Below are 17710 nucleotides of genomic sequence, written 5' to 3' on the forward strand. Positions count from 1 at the left end.
TTGCCCAGAAAGGTGGTGTGAGCACCAGCCAGCAAGTCTGAGGAGGCTGGACTTGTTGATCAGCTACTCTTCATTAGCTCTGACATAAGGTTTGTGGTTTTTGTTGAGTCTGAGAGGAGGAAAAAAAAAAGTAGTTTTAGATCTTCTGGGAGAAAAGAGAAACTTTTGGGAGGAGAGTGGTAAAGCTTGAAAAAAGTTATTTATTAAATGAAATACAGAGCATATGAATGGTGATTCATTAATAAGTACACTGATCCTTCAAAGAAAGGCACGTTTGCTCAAAAATTGAAGGATTTCTACAGTCTTATAGATCAGATTCTTCAAAAGCTGCAACACCCCCCATACTCTCACTTTTCTTCACCATGTTGCAACCCTTGACTCCAGTAATTAGCTCCTGCCTGCCAGTGCCATTTACTTTCACATACAGAATGCTCTCATGCTTTCTCACTGTCTGGCAGTGAGCTTAAGAAGCTGCCAATATTTTGAGTATATCGTGTGATGGGATAGATTTGTTCTCTAGAGTTGAATTTAGTAGACTATGAAGTCTTTTTAGGTTTTCTAGGATGACAGTAGTTAACTGGGAAGCTGTCAGAAGAGATGAAATAGGGTGCTACTCCCAGTAACAGGAGCAACGTGCAGCGTGCTGACCAAAAGGTCTGAGGGAGGAAGAAGATGAATTAAGCCACCCTTGAGCCTTTCTACTTCTGATGAAATTTGGGTTGTCGCAGAACCCTGTCTCAGTTTGTGTTTTTGTGAGCTGCCTAGACTCTTGCTTCCAAATTACACTTCCAAACTGCAAACAAAATGATCATTCCACGTTTGGTATGAGCAGGATCAAGAGAGCATGACTGGGCATGTGCCCAGATCTCTGATTCTCCTTATGTGTGGGCTAATCGCCCACTGATTTTACAAGTTGTAGTGGCTGAATGCTGGTGAGGCATTCCATAGGTCCAGGGAAGGGGTTGAGTCACCATCCTTGGAGGTATTTAAAAGATGTGTAGATGTGGGGCTTCAGCGACATGGTTTAGTGGTAGACTTGTCAGTGTTTGGTTTATGATTGGACTTAATGATCTTTTCCAACCTAAATTATTCTATGATTCTGTAGGTCATTGGCAAAAAAAAAATCAGTAACACCAGCAAAAACCCCATGTGGTACCACTTCAGCAACGTAATTGGATATTCATGGCTTTGTAATATGGCTGCCCTTACCTGCCTGGGCTGCTTTGCACCAGAGGGCCATAGTGACTTGTTGGTCACTGAGTACCCCAAGTCACCAAATTTCTATGAGGTTTCCTGCTCGTAGCTTCATTTCTGGCATAATTCTCACACTGGGGTTTGGAAGGGCATCCTCAAAGGACAGTCATGTGGCTTTTGTTTCTGTGCCAGTGGGGTTATCACAGTGGCTGATAATAGGGCACAGGATATTCAGTGCAATAGCCAAGGCAATATGAAGGAGACTACTGCAGGACACTAGAGTTTTAACTGTAGTTTTCCTTTGCTAAATGTAATTAGAATTTAATATTTCCAGTGTCAAAAAATCTCTGGAAAACTCCATTTTCTTGGAAATAATTTGTAGAAGGGCATTTAAAATGGCGGTTTGGGTAGGAGGAGCGGCAGAATTTTTAAAAACTCCGTCCATATACTGTGTTTTCCGAAGTGCCAGTTTTTCCACTGTCCTGTTGTCATGTTTGTAACAGAAACGGAAGGTTAATTTTCACCAATTCTTTTCATCTGTCACCTGAAAAGCATAGACAAATTATATTATTAAGTGATTAATTGCAGGAATTGGTGGCAAATTCAAGACAAGCAAAACAATCTCCAGAACTACAGTAAGAGTTTTTTATTATGTCTCTGCAAAACACATAAAATGTGCTTCAGGTTTTATATCCTTCCCTGCAGTTGCCCACAATTGCAACAGAAAAATCCTGTTCTCTGCAGGATAGGAAGCCATGAGAGAGAGATTTATGTTGAGAGGCACTTCATGTATTTGCTGTTCACCCTTGCTCTCTGAACAGAATGGGAATTGTTGGAACAAACACCTTTTAAACAAATGCAAAATATCTTAGTTTCAGTAATAGTGATTTTGTGCTTGCGTTTGCTATTCTTACTTGCGTTTGTATCTAAATGGTTGAGATGATCAAGAAAGAAATGTGTTCTTGTTATGTATTTGGTGATGGCGATCATTTACTTAGTTTGGTAGAACAAATAGAATAGCAAAAAAACTGCCATAATTAAATTCGGATAAATTAATTCTGTAGTTCAGTTTTTAGCCTTACATAGAGATAAAGGAAGACATTTTGGGCATATGCCAGAGTATATATGCTCCATGTATGGAGCACTGGCATATGTGTAGCTTGTGCCCTCTTATGGGATGCTACTGGGGTGTGCAGGAATTTTATTCAGACTAAAACTTTTCATTGTATTTAGACAGTCTGTACAGATATTTCTAAAAGTAGTTTTGAATTATTTTGATTTTTAGATGCGTATTTGAAAATACCGTGAACCTTTCTAGTGCTTTATTAGGTTCTGATAGATTTTATGCAGATAGCTATCTGAAGAGTCATCTGAATTAGCACAAAACCTATTACTTCAATCCTAGTCCTCATTTTTGATTTCTTTTTTTCCTGTATTTGATTATTTACTTGATGGTTATCTCCATTCTGTGGTTGAATTCAATCATCGTTGGGTTTCCATTCGGTATGTTCCACTATCCCACCATCTTTTCTGTCTTATATGTCAGTTCCCTGTAGAAGTGGACTTACGGTTGCCTGACTTGCAGGAGAGCAAGACCTCTCTGGAGGCTGTTGTAATTTGTAGCAGCTGGGTGTGATTGGTAGTGTCTCTGCACTAGCAGGTGCCATCCATTGTGGTGGGTTTCTGTGCTGTTCATGTGTGTGGTTTCTGCATCGGAGGTTTCAGAGCGGGATGAGGATGTTGACTGTGGTCCCATTTATACCCGTACCACATGAAGGGTATTCCAGAAGAACAGAGTCTGGTGATTACATAGGGAATATCTTTAATATCTTTCCTTTGCCTTTCATCCCTCTGTCTTTTCTACATTTCTCTGAAATTTGTTCTTACAGTAATGACTTTGTTTCTGTTCTCACTTCTTTCCTGTTTACTCTCTTGCACAAGAAAGGAAGGGAACAGGATTCTGCTGAACTCCAGTCCCTAGTTCCTTCACCTCCATTTCAGAACTGATGTGCTGGAAAAATACAGTTGTTTAAGCCTCTGCAGGCTGTTAGTGCTGCAGCTCTGTGCTCTGGGGATGGAGCCACGCACACATACCCATCTGTTGCTGCAGAAAATAATCCAGGGGCTTGTGCAAGGCTCCAGGTATTAGAGGAGATGCTCCTGTTGGAAAGCTGCTGCCTGCCTGTCTTCCTCCCCTGTGGCCAGCGGTGTTGGTGAGCAAGCTTAATGAGGAGGTTGCAGGAGAACCAGTTCCTGCTAATTGACAACATCCATTTGACACTGCAGGGATGCTGAAGTTTAGAATCTTGGCCATATGTGTGTCTGTGACTTAGTGAGGAGCAGTAAATGTCTACTGCTTTTTTTTTTTTTAATTGGCAAATATTTTTACATTGATTTGTTACTCTCAAAAGAGTGTTTTCTAACAGCATTTTAGTCATTCAGTTTTCTCTCAAGGAAGCAACATTTTAACTTTTTCACATCCTTGCTGGAGGAAATGCTTCAGTGAACCTGACTCTGCGGGGTTTGGTACAGGGTGAAGGCACCACTTCAGTGTTCTCACTTTGTGTAGTCTGACTAGTGAATGAGAGTGATTAGCAATTGCCTACAAAAGTGTTAAAAGTCTGTGGGATTTGCCATGTGAAAGGTCTCTAGTTCTTGAAGTGATTGTGGCTATGCATTAAATGCTTATATGCTTATAGATTTTATTATTATATGATAACCTGTAGGTATCTTTGCAAATCTGCTTTCTCCCTTCTGTGCCTCCCCCTATCCTACCTTCTCCCTGCCAAAACAAACGAACAAAACCCACAACCAAACAAACAAGACCTAAACAAACAAACAAAAACCACAGTATAAAAATATCTCAACAATAGCCAAGACTGCTTTGAGGGAGATGTGCTGTAGAAGGTAATATCAGCGACCTGCTGGTGTGGTTTTGAGCGTAATGCACAATGGTGTTCCTCAGGGAGTTAGTCTCCTTTACAAAATGTAGCCACTCAGCTGTTAGGAAGAAATATTAAGTCCTGCTTCAAAACCAAGTCCCTTTTTCTGGCAAAAAGCAGGAGTGTGTAAATGCAGGAAGATGCATTTGGCATTCAGACTCCTGTGGGAATTTGATTGGGGACAAGGAATAAGCATTGAAGCCAATAATAATTTCTGTATTTGGAAGATTGAAATTAAGGGTAATAAATTTAAATAATGGTTAGAGGGTGTTTTTTTTTCCCCACACAACTTACATAAGAACTCTTTGTTTTGCAAACCATTACATTTAGAGAGAGGTATAATATTCCTCCTCAATAGCAGGGTGAAACTGAAGCTCCTGTGTGCGAGTTTGGTGTCCCTGCAGTTGCTCAGTTCTTAGCATGTGCTTTCCTGTGCTTTCTGTCTTTTCTTGCCTTTTGCCTTAAGGACAGAAGATGTGCTTTCTCAGGACAGAAGGCTTGATTTTTGCAGTGTCCTGAAGTGTCCAGATGTAGCTAGAGTCAGAACTGCTCAATTCCTGACAGACCCAGAAGTGGTTTATGTGTGAATCTGGCTAAACAGTTTTCTATCCCAGGCTGTATTCAGTAACTGGAGAAAATCTTGGTTTTGGCTTTTCTGTCTTCAACTGCTACCAGAAATTTTCTTAACTGTATGCTGACAAAAATGAGAAAGTTTCAGCATTAAGGTTGGTGAATGAATGTTACATGGAACTGCAAATTAAGAGTTTTCCAGAGCATGCCACACGTGCATCCCCAGATGTATTGCTTTCACCATCATCAGTAAGTTTTGTATAAGATTTGGGGATAGCAGGCAGTCCCAGCATTGTTATTCAGTTAGAGTATAAAACCACTGAAATTTTCTTAGACAACTGAGAACTCAAATGTGTTTTTAACCATAATGTCCTTAAAGTTTTTTTGTATGACTTAAAAGAGCTGAAACATGGCAGTCTTTCCTTCTTTTGAAGGGAATACTTTGCAAAGTAGATTTCCATGTTTTTTTAAAGATCCCTTTGCAGAACTTGCAGGCACTACAGTGGTAGTGAATACATTGTCTAGAAGCTCATGAATTTATTTTTTAGAGAAAGCATCATTTTTCTTATAAGGTGCAGCTCAGACTTTTATCCTCTTTAGACCTTTGAAGGATGGACATGTTGGTTATTGAAGGCCTATACTGGAGCTCTACGTGCACTGACAATATTGATTTGTAAGGATATGCGATGTGTTGTTCAGCTGTAATGACTGTGAAGATGCAACGTAACGTGGTGGAGACCAGTAAAGCAGGACCTCTTCTTCTGACATCATCTTTATTGAACAGACCTTTGTGGGTGGGAGGGTAGAAGTTTCTCTTGAAAATTCACTTGAATATTTTTACATGCACATCTTTAATTTGGCTGTTTGTGTCTAGAAACCTAATTCAGGGAGTTAGATTTGGTCAGCAAGTAGAAGTTAAGGCAAGACACTGTTTAGTAGCTACCAAGGTATCTGTGAATTTCTCAGTTCCAGACTGAGTGAATGAAAAAGATGCTGTGTAGATGACTGTTAAATCCTAACACTTGCAGGTTTATATTCTCCATTTTAAATAATACAGCTTATTGATATTTTAATAGAAAAAAACCTAAACAAACAGAAAAACAGTTACCCCTAGTACATGTGTGTTTTGTGGGGTTTTGTTTGTTTGTTTTTTCTTATTTTTTAATACCTGTCCTAAATACACTCCAGAATTAAATGACTGAATTAGAAGCCTTTTGGCTTCTAATGCTAATGGAATGATATATTTATTATATTTTTTTATATTGTGACAGTGTTTCTTTGATCTCCAAATAAAATTAAAATCCATGAAGACTGTAATTTCAAGTCTTATGTACTGAAAACAAGGGGGACTTGGACTCAAGAATGAATGGAACTGTGCCTTTGCTTTAAATAAAATATAAATTGTTTAATAGAAGACACCAGTTAAAGAGTCTTAATTTCTATGCTGAATTACTCTGCAGTTCAGGTAGGATTTGTTGAAGCTATACAGACTGTAGTCCCACTCTTTAATTATAGCAACCATGTTTAACCATTGTTACCAAGACTTCTACAGCTCCTACAGTTATATACATATTTTCTGTTTTTAAATAGTTCAAGGGTTAGATCTTGTACCAGACAAAGATATTTGAATCCATCTCAATGAACTTTTTTACCTTGGCACTTAGGGACATGGTTTAGTGGTCGTGGACTTGGCAGTGTTTGGTTTATGGTTGGACTTGATGATCTTAAAGGTCTTTTCCAACGTAAGTGGTTCTGTGATTCTACTTATGCCTGGCCTCAAATACCTACACATCGATAAGAACAAAGCTTTCAAGAGCCTTGTTTGGTTTCATCTTGTGAATTATCTCTTTTTTTAATTCTTTTTTCCTTCCACTTTTTGGCTATTAGTATAATCTGGGTATGTTGCTTAAATGGATAGAACTGAACAAAATAATATTTCTTTTTTTCACCTATATGAGGGGAAAAAAGACTGTCCTTTTTGTGAGTGCTTTAGCATAATATATAATGATAGCCTTGTACTCTGGGGCAACAAGAAAATGAATTTGTTTTCCGGTGGTAATGTTCATATGATTCATGTTAAGTAAGAAATGCCACATGACTTAAAATTTTAGAAAGTTTGCTGCATACAAAAACATATTCCAGATTCCTTGTCTTTAGTCGTGTGAAAAGTTAATGATCTTTTGAGATGTCCCTTAGTATTTTCAAGTCCCTTTTTTTTGAAGTTAGCCTGGATAAAATAACTAAGACCATTCTGTTTTCTGCAGTACTTTGGAAGCTTGCTTGTTATATTCTGTGTTGAACTGGCCTGTGGTGTTTGGACCTACGAGCAGGAAATTACGGTGAGTCAGAAAAGGAGGCTGCATTTTTTCAACAGAAAAAAACAGATTTCCATTGGCTAGCTGTTTTCTAATTGCTGTAGTGTTTATCTTCGTTCATGGTTCTGACAGCCTAATTTCATGTGACCGCATTTTTTTTTAAACAGAGTTCTTCTGGGAAAGCTTGTCTGTTTGGAAGATCCTCTCTGGGTTTCTCCCCACGTCCTCTATATTTGAGAGCCAAATCCTGAAGCCCCTCATTTAAGGACTTTATTTTTAGTTAATTCTTGCTTGGACAGGTTCTTACTGAAGGCAATGGATTTTCTGAGGATAAAGTATGAACTTCAGGCTTAAGATAAGTATTTTGAGAGAGGAGATGTGAGCATTTGAAAGGATTTTGCCCCAGAAGTTCCTCATGTTTTAAAGAGCTATAGCTGAGTGTACTACATTGTAAACAGTGTGCTCTTTCGATAGGGACTTGCTGTCTGCCGAAATCTTCATGCCGCCTCCACAAGCTATAAGTGCCGGTTTTAAGCAAGCATGTCTCGGCTATAAAACACTCTTCTGTAAACTTGTGGAGAGGTTTTATCTCTATCTAGTTTTTATAGCTATGCCAATCTGTAATTTTCAAACTGAAGACTTGTAACCATCACACAAGAAAAGGGTTAAGTATTGAGCAGAAATTAAACTGAAATTTTATTCTGCTGGCTCCTATAACTTTCTGTTTTGTACTCTGGCCCCCTATCCATAAAAATGTACCAGACTGATATTTTCTCTAAGCTGCCAAAATATGCCCAATATACTGATATTTCCACCAGTGTGTATCAGTTTCATTGCAGTAAGATGGGAGGCAGCCTTCTTGGTATTGAAACGGTACTGGGACCAAAGGAATTACTGGCAGATTTGAAGTCTGAAGTTATGTGGCAGCATTTTGCATCAGCAGCATTCATTCCCTTGTGGTACAGATTCCAGAGAGGTTTTCTAATATAAGAGCGATTAAGGCTATCCCTTTACTTTAAATGTCAGCTTACATTGATGCATTTTAAAATTGGGAATGCGGACAAGCGACATGCTTCATCCTGTGGGCACAGCTGCCCTCTGCGGGGGTTTTGCTGAGGATGACAGTTGTAACTAACATCCATCTCTCCACAGAAATCTTGTCAGTGGAAGCTGCCTGAAATAACACAACCTTCAGTGCACTGTGTAATACATGCCTTCTCCAGCCTTCACTATTCAGTTAAAAACCTGAAGTTACGGCTTGTTTTAGTGTGACTCTCAAGCTTTCAGTTACCTGCTATGCTACTGAAACCCAAACCTGGGACAGTTTGATTAAAAACTGGCATAGCCCTACTATATGTGAAGGCACGGGTGATGCTGCTTCCCTCCAGAAAAAAACATGTCTGTCCCTGCACCCCTTTGCCAAAAGAAGCAGCGTGGAGCTCCATGTTTGCACTTTCTGCAATGGGTCACAGTGAACCCAGATACTCCACAGTCTTTTGGCTCTTCCGCTTTCTCCCAGGTGTTTGAGTGTATGAACATGAGCATGCATACAGAACAGAAAAAACCAATATCTTCAGCAAGTGCTTTCTTTTTTTATCTCCCTTTTTCTCTCCTCCCCCCACCCCCCGCTTCTTTTTTCTTAATTTCTCATCCCCTGAAATAGTGGGCTGGTTTTGTTTTCTCTTTCCATCCGATTTCCTCTTCTGATTCCCTTTGTCCTAACACTACTGGTCTTCATGTGATGAGGTGGGCGAGACAGATTTCTTGCTGCCGAGACCCATAGGGAATGTGGCAGTCTGGAAGAGCACAGGGTTTTTTTCAGTGGTTCTTTCATACCTGTGCAGATTGCTTCCCTAGAGCATGCTTTCTCCTACTCTGTTTGATAAAGATAAGAGGACTACCTCTTATACCCACAGGGGTGACTTGATGTCATGTTGATTTCAGCGTAGCATGAAATCACTTGAGCCCCTGGTGGGTTTTAGGGAATCAGTTGACTAATATTAGTGTAGGTGGGTGGGTGATGTTGTCAAAAATGTCACTGAGGCATAATCGCCTCTGCTAATCCAATATGGGCTCTCCTTGGCATGTGGACAAGTTGCTGTAAGAGTCCTTGTATAAACAGTTTTCCTTCCAGCTCCTGATAGCTCCCAGCATGAAGTGTGCCTTATGACTAATTTATTGCATGCACAAGACTGAACAGCCAGTGTGGGTTCTTGGCTTACTTGGGCATTGGTCAGGCCTTGATACTCATTAGAAAAATAATAATGAATAAGTAGATCTCAACGGCCAACAGAGCTTTACAAAATTTATGCTAAAATCAAACCACCATCTCTAGTTTTTGTTTGTCTACGCACTACAGAAAAATGTTGGTCAAACAAATGCCCCCCAAGGTCATGTTTTATTGTGCATTACTGCACACATGAGCTGACGGGAAGCTATTTAGTAGATACCTCGATGTCCTTAGTTTGACACGTTGGCATTCTTGGAGCAGTCAAACACACAGATTTCAATCTCCCTCTTTAGCTCCAGAATTCAAATTGCCTTCCTACTGTGGGGTTTAGTTTGTTTTGACTTGGCTTTTAATTTTCCTTTCTCACTTCTTGATTTTTTTTTTCCTGCTTTCCATTGTTTTCATAAAGAAGTTGGACGTTTTGTGTTACGTGCGTAACCTTGGACTGTATTCAACTCAAATAAGATAATAAAAAAATAGTCTAGCAAATATGAGCTTAATTGTAGCGATATCAAATATTATCCAAAGAAAGCAGAGTGCCTACTTCCAACGCAATGGAAAGAGAAATGCATTGAGTACAAAACCAAATTATTTTATTATAGTGACCAGTGTAAATGTTTGTTGTAGAAATATTTAGGGATATTGTTTTCAAGTATTTTTAGTATTCCACTGCTAACATATTTTTCATGTGGACAATTGTCAGTTCAGCGCTTTACAGCTTAAGAAATAAAAATTCTGCTAAGCAAAAGATATGTTAAATTTATGGGATTCTATTAATATGTTTGTGATATATGAAGCTTTACCATGGCATCAAAGATGTAGTGTAACTTAACAGCCATAACGAAACATTATTGAATGTTCTTATTTGGATTACGGGGTCAGTCAGGCAGTGATTGTCTCTATATTTTTGTAGAGCGTCTAGCACAACAAAGACCAAGGCTCCTTGAGAAGTATTGTGATCTTTTTTCTTCTTAGATAATATTTATTGCTGATTTGCAGAATGCCCTGACTGCTTGCTTTCAATTGAATGGGAGGGCTAACTCACAGCTGCGGGAGGAGATGGGCTTCCCCACCCTTGAAATGAAAGCTGATATTGCAATTGTGATTTCGCTCACCATGACTGTTAAGGCTAATGGGAACAAGGCAAAATGCAGCATGAATGGTATGTGTGCCTGGAAGGGTGACTGCAAAGTCTTCAGCTCCTTGTAGTTTGGCACACTGAAATTTGTGCTGCTGAACAAAAATTTGTCTCTTATCTTGACTGCTAACTGTGTTATGCAGGATGCCATAGCACTTGCTTCTCTTGTTTCTAACAAATTACTAATTGAGAGTCATAGTCTGACAATAGAGAGCACCAGCTCCTCACTTCTGAGTAGTCAATTTGAAAGAAAAATACTTCTAAGAGTCCTTTCAGAAGAAAAGATTTACAAGGCCACAAGTGTGTGTGAAGAAAAAAGTTCACAGGACCTCATTGTCTAAACTTTTTTGTTACCATTCTTGAGCAAGATACTGAAATTGCGTATGTTCAAGATACCTTTGCGTGGGACTCCAGGCAAAGCCAGAAGGCCACTGAAAAGACTCTCAGGGTAGAATTCATTTCAATTTACTTTATATGTTTAGAAGTTAGACATTTAAATCTAAGTTCGTCACCTTAGACAGTGAAGTGGATTTGAGACTTCTAAGGAATGATTCATCTGCTCTGTTTAATATTAATATTTGTCTTGAGATGAGATGAATTGCTCTGTATGGCTGCCTGTTTCTTTCTATTGAAGACACAAGAGAGATACCAAAACTGGGAAAGATAAATGTCATCCCTGATGACCTGGATGGGGCTCAGTTAGAATTTTATGCCGGATTAAAATAATCTGTTAATGATGTAATCAAATTGTACCCAACTATCTCTGAATCTCTGCAAAATGCAGCCCATTTGCTAGTGTCCATTAATTTGTAAGCAAAGGATACAAATAGCTTTTTCCTGATATTTTAATAAAGGGTCATAAAGTTTCAGTATCGTAAAAATCGAAGCACTTGTTTTCCTGTTTTATTTGAATACAAAGTTATTTTAGTCATTGCACTGGAAAGATCTCAGAATAGATGGAAGTTCTAGGTTTGGAGCCACAAGCCAACTGATCTGTTTATCAGCTTTCTGTGGTGTAAATCACTTTTCTTTCCTTGTTCCAGGTTCCAGTGCAGTGGTCTGATATGGTCACGCTGAAAGCCAGGATGACCAATTATGGTCTACCAAGGTACCAGTGGCTGACCCATGCCTGGAATTTCTTCCAGAGGGAGGTAAGATGACAGTTAATTCGTGAGCTGAAGTAAATGTTATTTATCTGCCATGGGAAAAAGATTATTTTTAAGTGAATAGATAAATGCAAGTTCATTTAATGTGAAACCCTGTGTAGTGATGATGTCTTTTAACATCACTTGATACCCAACTCTTGAGCCCTAAAGACACTAAAACATCAAGAAAAGAATGTTACTAAATTCAGTTACATTAACACTGTCTTCTGCTTTGCCAGTAAGGTTAGGACACCAATACCTCTTAGGATTATTACAACATCTAGGAATATGATGAATATAAAATTGAAAGTCAGCAGGTAAAATAAAATGAATATTTCTATATGCTGTTTTAATATTAAACTGTGCTCGCCTTCCTCTAGGCTCTATTAATTTCCTTTCACAGAGCTGTCACGTCTAAGATAATGTGCTTATCTGGAACTGAGTGGGAAAGGAAGTTTCCAAAAGGATTCCAGCACTGTCTCTTTGGCTGAGGCTAGAGAAAGTGATCAGGATTTTTACTTCCTTTGACTGGGGTGGATAGGGGAAACAAACCAAAAAGCTGCCTTGTGTATTCACAGCTTTGCCCTCTGGCCTACTAAAATTCAGAACTGTTTTCAAAGAATGAACTATTATGTTACAAAAACATGAAATTGCCCAAGGTAAAAGCCATTAACTCCAAATATAACTCACGTGCAGGAAGAGAACTCTTTAAATGCCTGTCATTGTGCTGCCTGTGTTGAAATGTTGAAATCTATCATTGTTGCACAGATTTCCTGTTTATTTAAACATTTCCTGGCAGCACTTGGTTAGTCTGTATTTATACTATAACCTGAAAGAAAGAACGAGGCCTACATGAGGTTAATCAACCCTTGCCCTTCCCAGTCCCCTGTTCTGGCTGTGCAAGTGCTCCGTGAAACCGAGTCATCCTTCATACTCAGGTGGTGCTGGTGCCTGTTCTGTACCCGAGATAACATAATCAAATGGCCTCTGTTTCCCTGAATAGAGCTGATACTGTATCTTGGTTTAAATGTATAGGTTGATTAGATTAAAAGCTACCTCTTACCCTCCTGGTTGTTGCAGTGTCATCGTAATAGCTGATTTTAATATGAATACAACTATGCCTTAACTCTTCCAGGGGAGAAAAAGTTCCTTTTAGAAATTAGATTTCCTATTTTCCATCTCTGACCAGAGGAATGATTTGGGGAAAGTCAGAAGTGAACTGAGAAGGCTCTTTTACAGCTCCTAATTAATTAGTGGGCTCTCGTTTTTATTCTGTCCACTCATAACCCAGACAATGGATGCGTGAGCCTGGTATGTGCTTTATACATGAATGAGCACAATGCTTGGGGCCCTTCTTCAGTCGGCATTACAATTTTTTTTCCTAAAGAAAAAGTTCGTAATTACAATTTTGTTTCCAAAGATTCAGCCCTGATCAGCTTTGTGCTCACTCTTCTGTATCTTTTAATATCTGAGAGAGGTGGGAAACATATTTCCCCTCCAACCCCCTTGGTTGGTCTAAAATCACAGTTGTGAGTATGAAGATGAGAAGGATCAGCTGAAGTCAAGAAGGAAGAACTGGGTGGGGGAGAATAAAAGATTTAGGAGTAAGAAAAGGATGTTTAATGAGATTGTCTTTGCAATTACAATGAAGAGCCGAAGCTTGATCTTTCCTTAGAAAGCCCAATGTTGAGAGGTTTTTGACTGAGTAGCAAACTGATAAAAACAGAGACATTAAAGCTGTGGTGAAAGAGGAAGAAGTGAGATTTGTAAGAGGACTGGAGAAGCCCAGGCACAGTATGTGCCACCATGGTGTCCCAGCACTTGCCTGCTGGACTGTGACTGTGAGTGGTGTGGTATGCAGGACTCTGGCCCTGAAGTGGGTAAGGGGGACAAATGTTCCCAAGCCTATGGGTCAAAGGAAACAAGTGAGGGATTACAAACACTCAGCCTGGTGCTGGAGAGCAGACAGACAGGAAAAAAAAGCAGCATCTTATTCCTGCAGTGAGGCTTTTTTTTTTTTTTTCAGTCATATCAAGTCCCCATCCAGTGCCAAAGAAAATCTAATGTAGCTGCTTCAGCCCTTTTTTATGTGAAAGCATCTAGGAATGTGGTAGGCTGGTCGTTTGGCTCTAAATCTCTTGGTGTGCTTTGCAGAGGACAAGACAGGTTGTTAGTCCTTGTGGGTTTTATAGCCAATTATGGCTCATCTGCTTTGCAGTCAGACTTCCTACTTTTATGGTCAACTCTGTTGCAGTGTTTATTTTAGTGTGATACTCTTTGCTTCCGTTTTCCTTTTACCTTTCAGCATTTGCGATTTCTATACCTTTTCGCTCACTTTTTACATATTTTTTTTCTGTATTCAGATAAATGCGTATACCTTTTCTCGTCTGATTTTCAACAGATGTGTCCATAGTTGTAGCCTTGCCAGAACAGTCCACACTAGCCCGTAATCATCTTTTCCTACTACCTCCTTCAGGCACAGATATACTTGTTCATTAGTCACCCTTTTGACATGAAATTATCATGTGTTGGTTCCTTGTAGTAAGGGTAGGAGAATTACAGGGTAGGAAGATTTCTGTGAAGCATCCTTTGAGGGAGCAGTTGGGATTTAAAGGCCAGAGCAATATCATTGGCTGTTTCTGAGGTGTTCATTGGTCACTACGTTACATTTTTCACGTTGCTTTTATGTCAAAATACAGCAGAAGAAGATACATGGAAGCTTTGGTAGATGTTTTGTAGTCCTTCATAAATATTTTGGAAGCTGTCAATAGGAATTTATTTAGCTTGTTTGATGACCTACTTTTCTGAAGGAGTAGCATCATTATTGCTGATCTTGGCTAACCCTTCCTTTGCAGTTTAAATGTTGTGGGGTGGTGTACTTCACAGACTGGCTGGAGATGACAGAGATGGACTGGCCGCCTGACTCCTGCTGTGTCAGAGAGTTCCCTGGGTGCTCTAAGCAGGCACATCATGAGGATCTCAGTGACCTTTACCAGGAGGTAAGAAGAAAAATGGGGATATTTCAGAAGGCTCTGTAAATTCTTCCTGATCCGGTCATTTTCCAAACTCATGACTTGCAGTGCAGCAGAAAGGTTTGTAAAGTAATTATGGTTATGGAAAGTGTTTATTATGTTTATTTATGTTTATTATTTATTAATGCTGAAGTGAGAGGAGAGAAAAAGGAAGAAAAAGAAAGAACGAACCCATCCACCCTTATCTGAAAGTGAGAAAAGTTATTAGCAATGCAGTTAACATACTTAAACATTGAGGTATTTGTCATATATTGGTTAGGTTGGAGTTGAAATTTGTTCCAATCAAAAAATGAAAAATTAGTTTTGGTGTAATGTCCATTTTCCAACTTGCCTAAACTAAGAGGAATTCTACTTACTGTATGGTAATGAGGACTCTAGTGGGATGTACAGTGAAGGACGCTTTTGAGAAGTCCTTTGGAAGACGAGCGTTCTCTTGTTAACAGCGCTCATGAGAGGAGGCAAGTTGTTCTGCTGTGAGCACGCGTAGAAGCTTTGTGTGACAATTCTCTTTCTCTCTAATTTGTACTACATTGCAGTATGATTATTATTTTAAAAGAATAAATTTTAAAAAAGCATTAAAACCAGGAGAGGACTTATCTGGGAAAGGGAGAAGATTATGGTAGCAAGTCATTACTCTTCTTGGGGTGAAAATTATAAAAACAATAAACATGTTTCCTACTAAAACTCTTAACTGTTCTCACAAAAATGTTGTCTAAAGTCACCTTTGTCTAGAGGCTGCTTTGCTACCTACTTTTTTTTTTTTTTTGAATGCTCACAGACCTCTGAAAACCTTTAATTGTGCATTCAGTAACATCAGAATGACCAACAGGCCAGGTAGTCCAGTAGCGACAAAAAACATGTCTCAGTCGTGTGGTTATGAAGATCTGAGAAGACTAATACAGAGTGCATAGGAAGGAGGATGGGCCTGAGAAATGCGCTTTCAGATGCTGCAGCATGAACATTTCTCTAGTGGACAGTGCGGCTCTGCACTATGGAAGAGCACCCAAAGAACCATTTTATCTTGTCCCAATCTCTCACTGCCGTTGAAGACTCTTACAAGAATCTGTTATGTGGCTCTTGTTCAGGAGTCATGGAGAGATACTTCTGAAGCAGGGGAGATTGACTATATAAACAGGCCAAGATAAGTATTAGCTATTGCCAGGAAACAATCAAGTTTTGGGGAAATGGCATCACTGACATGGAGTGATTTGCTAGATTTGTATGGCATTGACTCGTATGAGCAGAAATTATATAATCTGTTCTGGACTGTCAGACATCCGTCCTAGGCCTTGTGTGCCTTCAGTAGGAAGAGAGAAGGTAGAGCTGCCAAAAGGCAGGTGCCTCGGCAGGCCAGTCTATTCTAGGGAACCTTAAAGACAGTGGCAGAGGCTGTTTTCTTTCCACCAGCTACTGGTAGAGCCTTATGGCAGGGCTTGCAGCACTGATTACACTTTAGAAGTGTCAGTCTCAGAATGGGAAAGCCATCCAGGCTTTTCCTGGGGCCTGACAATCTCTTACACGTTCTTGAAGAAGAACAAACCGTGGCTTACTCTGCATTAATGGTGAGTTTTTGTAATGCAGTTGCCAGTATTGATAACATACAGCCCAACTCTGCCATGGAGAGCCCTCGAGGAGTTGTAAAGGTGTGGAAGCTGCAGAACGTTCATTTCTCCTGAACATCCTTCCTGCCTATGTGAAAAAGCGAGAGTATGTAAGCAGTGTTACTCAATAAAAAACTATTTTCTGAGCTCAGGAAGCTCAAAAATTTCTGAGAAGGAGTACTAGTCACTGGAGTGTCTTGTAGAAACTGCAAGGTTTTACCATTTCATTTCTTCTGCTAACATTTCATTGCCACAGCCACATTCCAGGAAAGTGATTCTCTGGGCACCTTATATGTTCAGGTTCTTTTAGTTCTTATTGGAGAAGATTAATAGCCAAAGATGATGATGGTGTAGAACATAAGGGCAGTGTTAAGACACACTTGATAACAAGAAAGGTTGCCTGCTTCTTCCTCTACCGTACCCCTGGAGTATGTTGGATGGATTCAGCTCTTAGCAAAAATTTATTTTTGGTTTGCTATTGCAGAATCCATTCCAAAAACGCATAGGCTGTGTCCTGTTTTACCAACCACAAAAATACTCCATTGCTCTTTGAGATAGGTACAATATTTTGCTGGCAAAACCTTTTTTTTCCCCATAGTGCTTGCCTGTGGGTCGTCTCACAGGCTCGTACAGTACACTTGCTGATATGTTTATCAATATAAAGCAAAACCAACTTACACTTGCAAGGCTAATCTGTCTGACTTCTGCTTTGGAGAAGTGAAGGAGAAAAGCTTTTTTAGAAACTGATTCAAAACAAACTTGCATAGTCTGGTGGTTTGAGAGGGAGCCTGACGAGATTAGCCTCGCTAGCCTGGAATTGGCTTATGTAAATGCTTTGCAAGTCCAATCTGGTACTTCAGAAAAATTATTTGTAGTACTTCAGAAAACCGAAGTTTGGTTTGGCTGGGATTGATAAAATTGTTTTGTTGTAGCTGTTCTGTAATTTTCTGCTGGGATCTCAGAGCTTTCTGAAGTCTGAGTTGGAATCCTTCACAATACAATTTTTGTAGAAAGAAAGGTGGCTTACTTATAGTTCTGCTTGAGAGTATTTTTTGGCAGGCATCGTGTTTCCCTTGATGGGTTTTTGAAAGCTATTTTTCAAATGTGTTGGTCTTGGATTGCTTTTATTCTGATGAGCTTCCACCTTTGGGTGCAGTTCATGGAACAGACTCACCTTAGAGCGTGGTTGTGAGGGAGGTGCTTCAGATGACAATGTGGCCTCAGAGGATCGTTGTAGTCTGAGGACAAGCAGAGCTCTGCCCATCTTGTGACTGGGAACTGTAGTCTAGATAAAATGATTGGTAGGAATTGATATCTTCAGAAAAAACAAAATTGCATGTTCAATGGTTTTTTTCTTTTTTTTCCTAGCATAATTTTGAGTATACAACATATCTGTTGTATATGCTGGTGGTTTATCTTTTCTACTCCGAGAAGTGCCTTAATATCTGGTCCTTATTCTATGATGCTGCTGTAAATCAGAACTATATGCTTTGTTTCCATTTTGAGGCTGAAAATATAAAATGGCCTTTGTAATAAATTTGAA

The 17710-nt window shown here is 39.4% G+C and overlaps 1 protein-coding gene across 3 annotated transcripts in view; it reads left to right on the plus strand.

The window, feature by feature from the left end:
* TSPAN12 (tetraspanin 12) overlaps positions 1 to 17710 on the plus strand; it is a 46605-nt gene that overhangs the window by 24201 nt on the left and 4694 nt on the right. For 2 of the 3 annotated variants that reach the window (XM_065641785.1, XM_065641777.1), the window contains exons 5-7: positions 6971 to 7045; positions 11433 to 11540; positions 14390 to 14533. In XM_065641785.1, the coding sequence (XP_065497857.1) occupies positions 6971 to 7045; positions 11433 to 11540; positions 14390 to 14533 (327 nt within the window). The remainder of the gene's footprint in view (positions 1 to 6970; positions 7046 to 11432; positions 11541 to 14389; positions 14534 to 17710) is intronic. The other variant, XM_065641794.1, reaches the window with a different exon arrangement.

The sequence above is a fragment of the Caloenas nicobarica genome, chromosome 1 (assembly GCF_036013445.1).
Source record: "Caloenas nicobarica isolate bCalNic1 chromosome 1, bCalNic1.hap1, whole genome shotgun sequence".
Classification (NCBI taxonomy): Eukaryota; Metazoa; Chordata; class Aves; order Columbiformes; family Columbidae; genus Caloenas; species Caloenas nicobarica.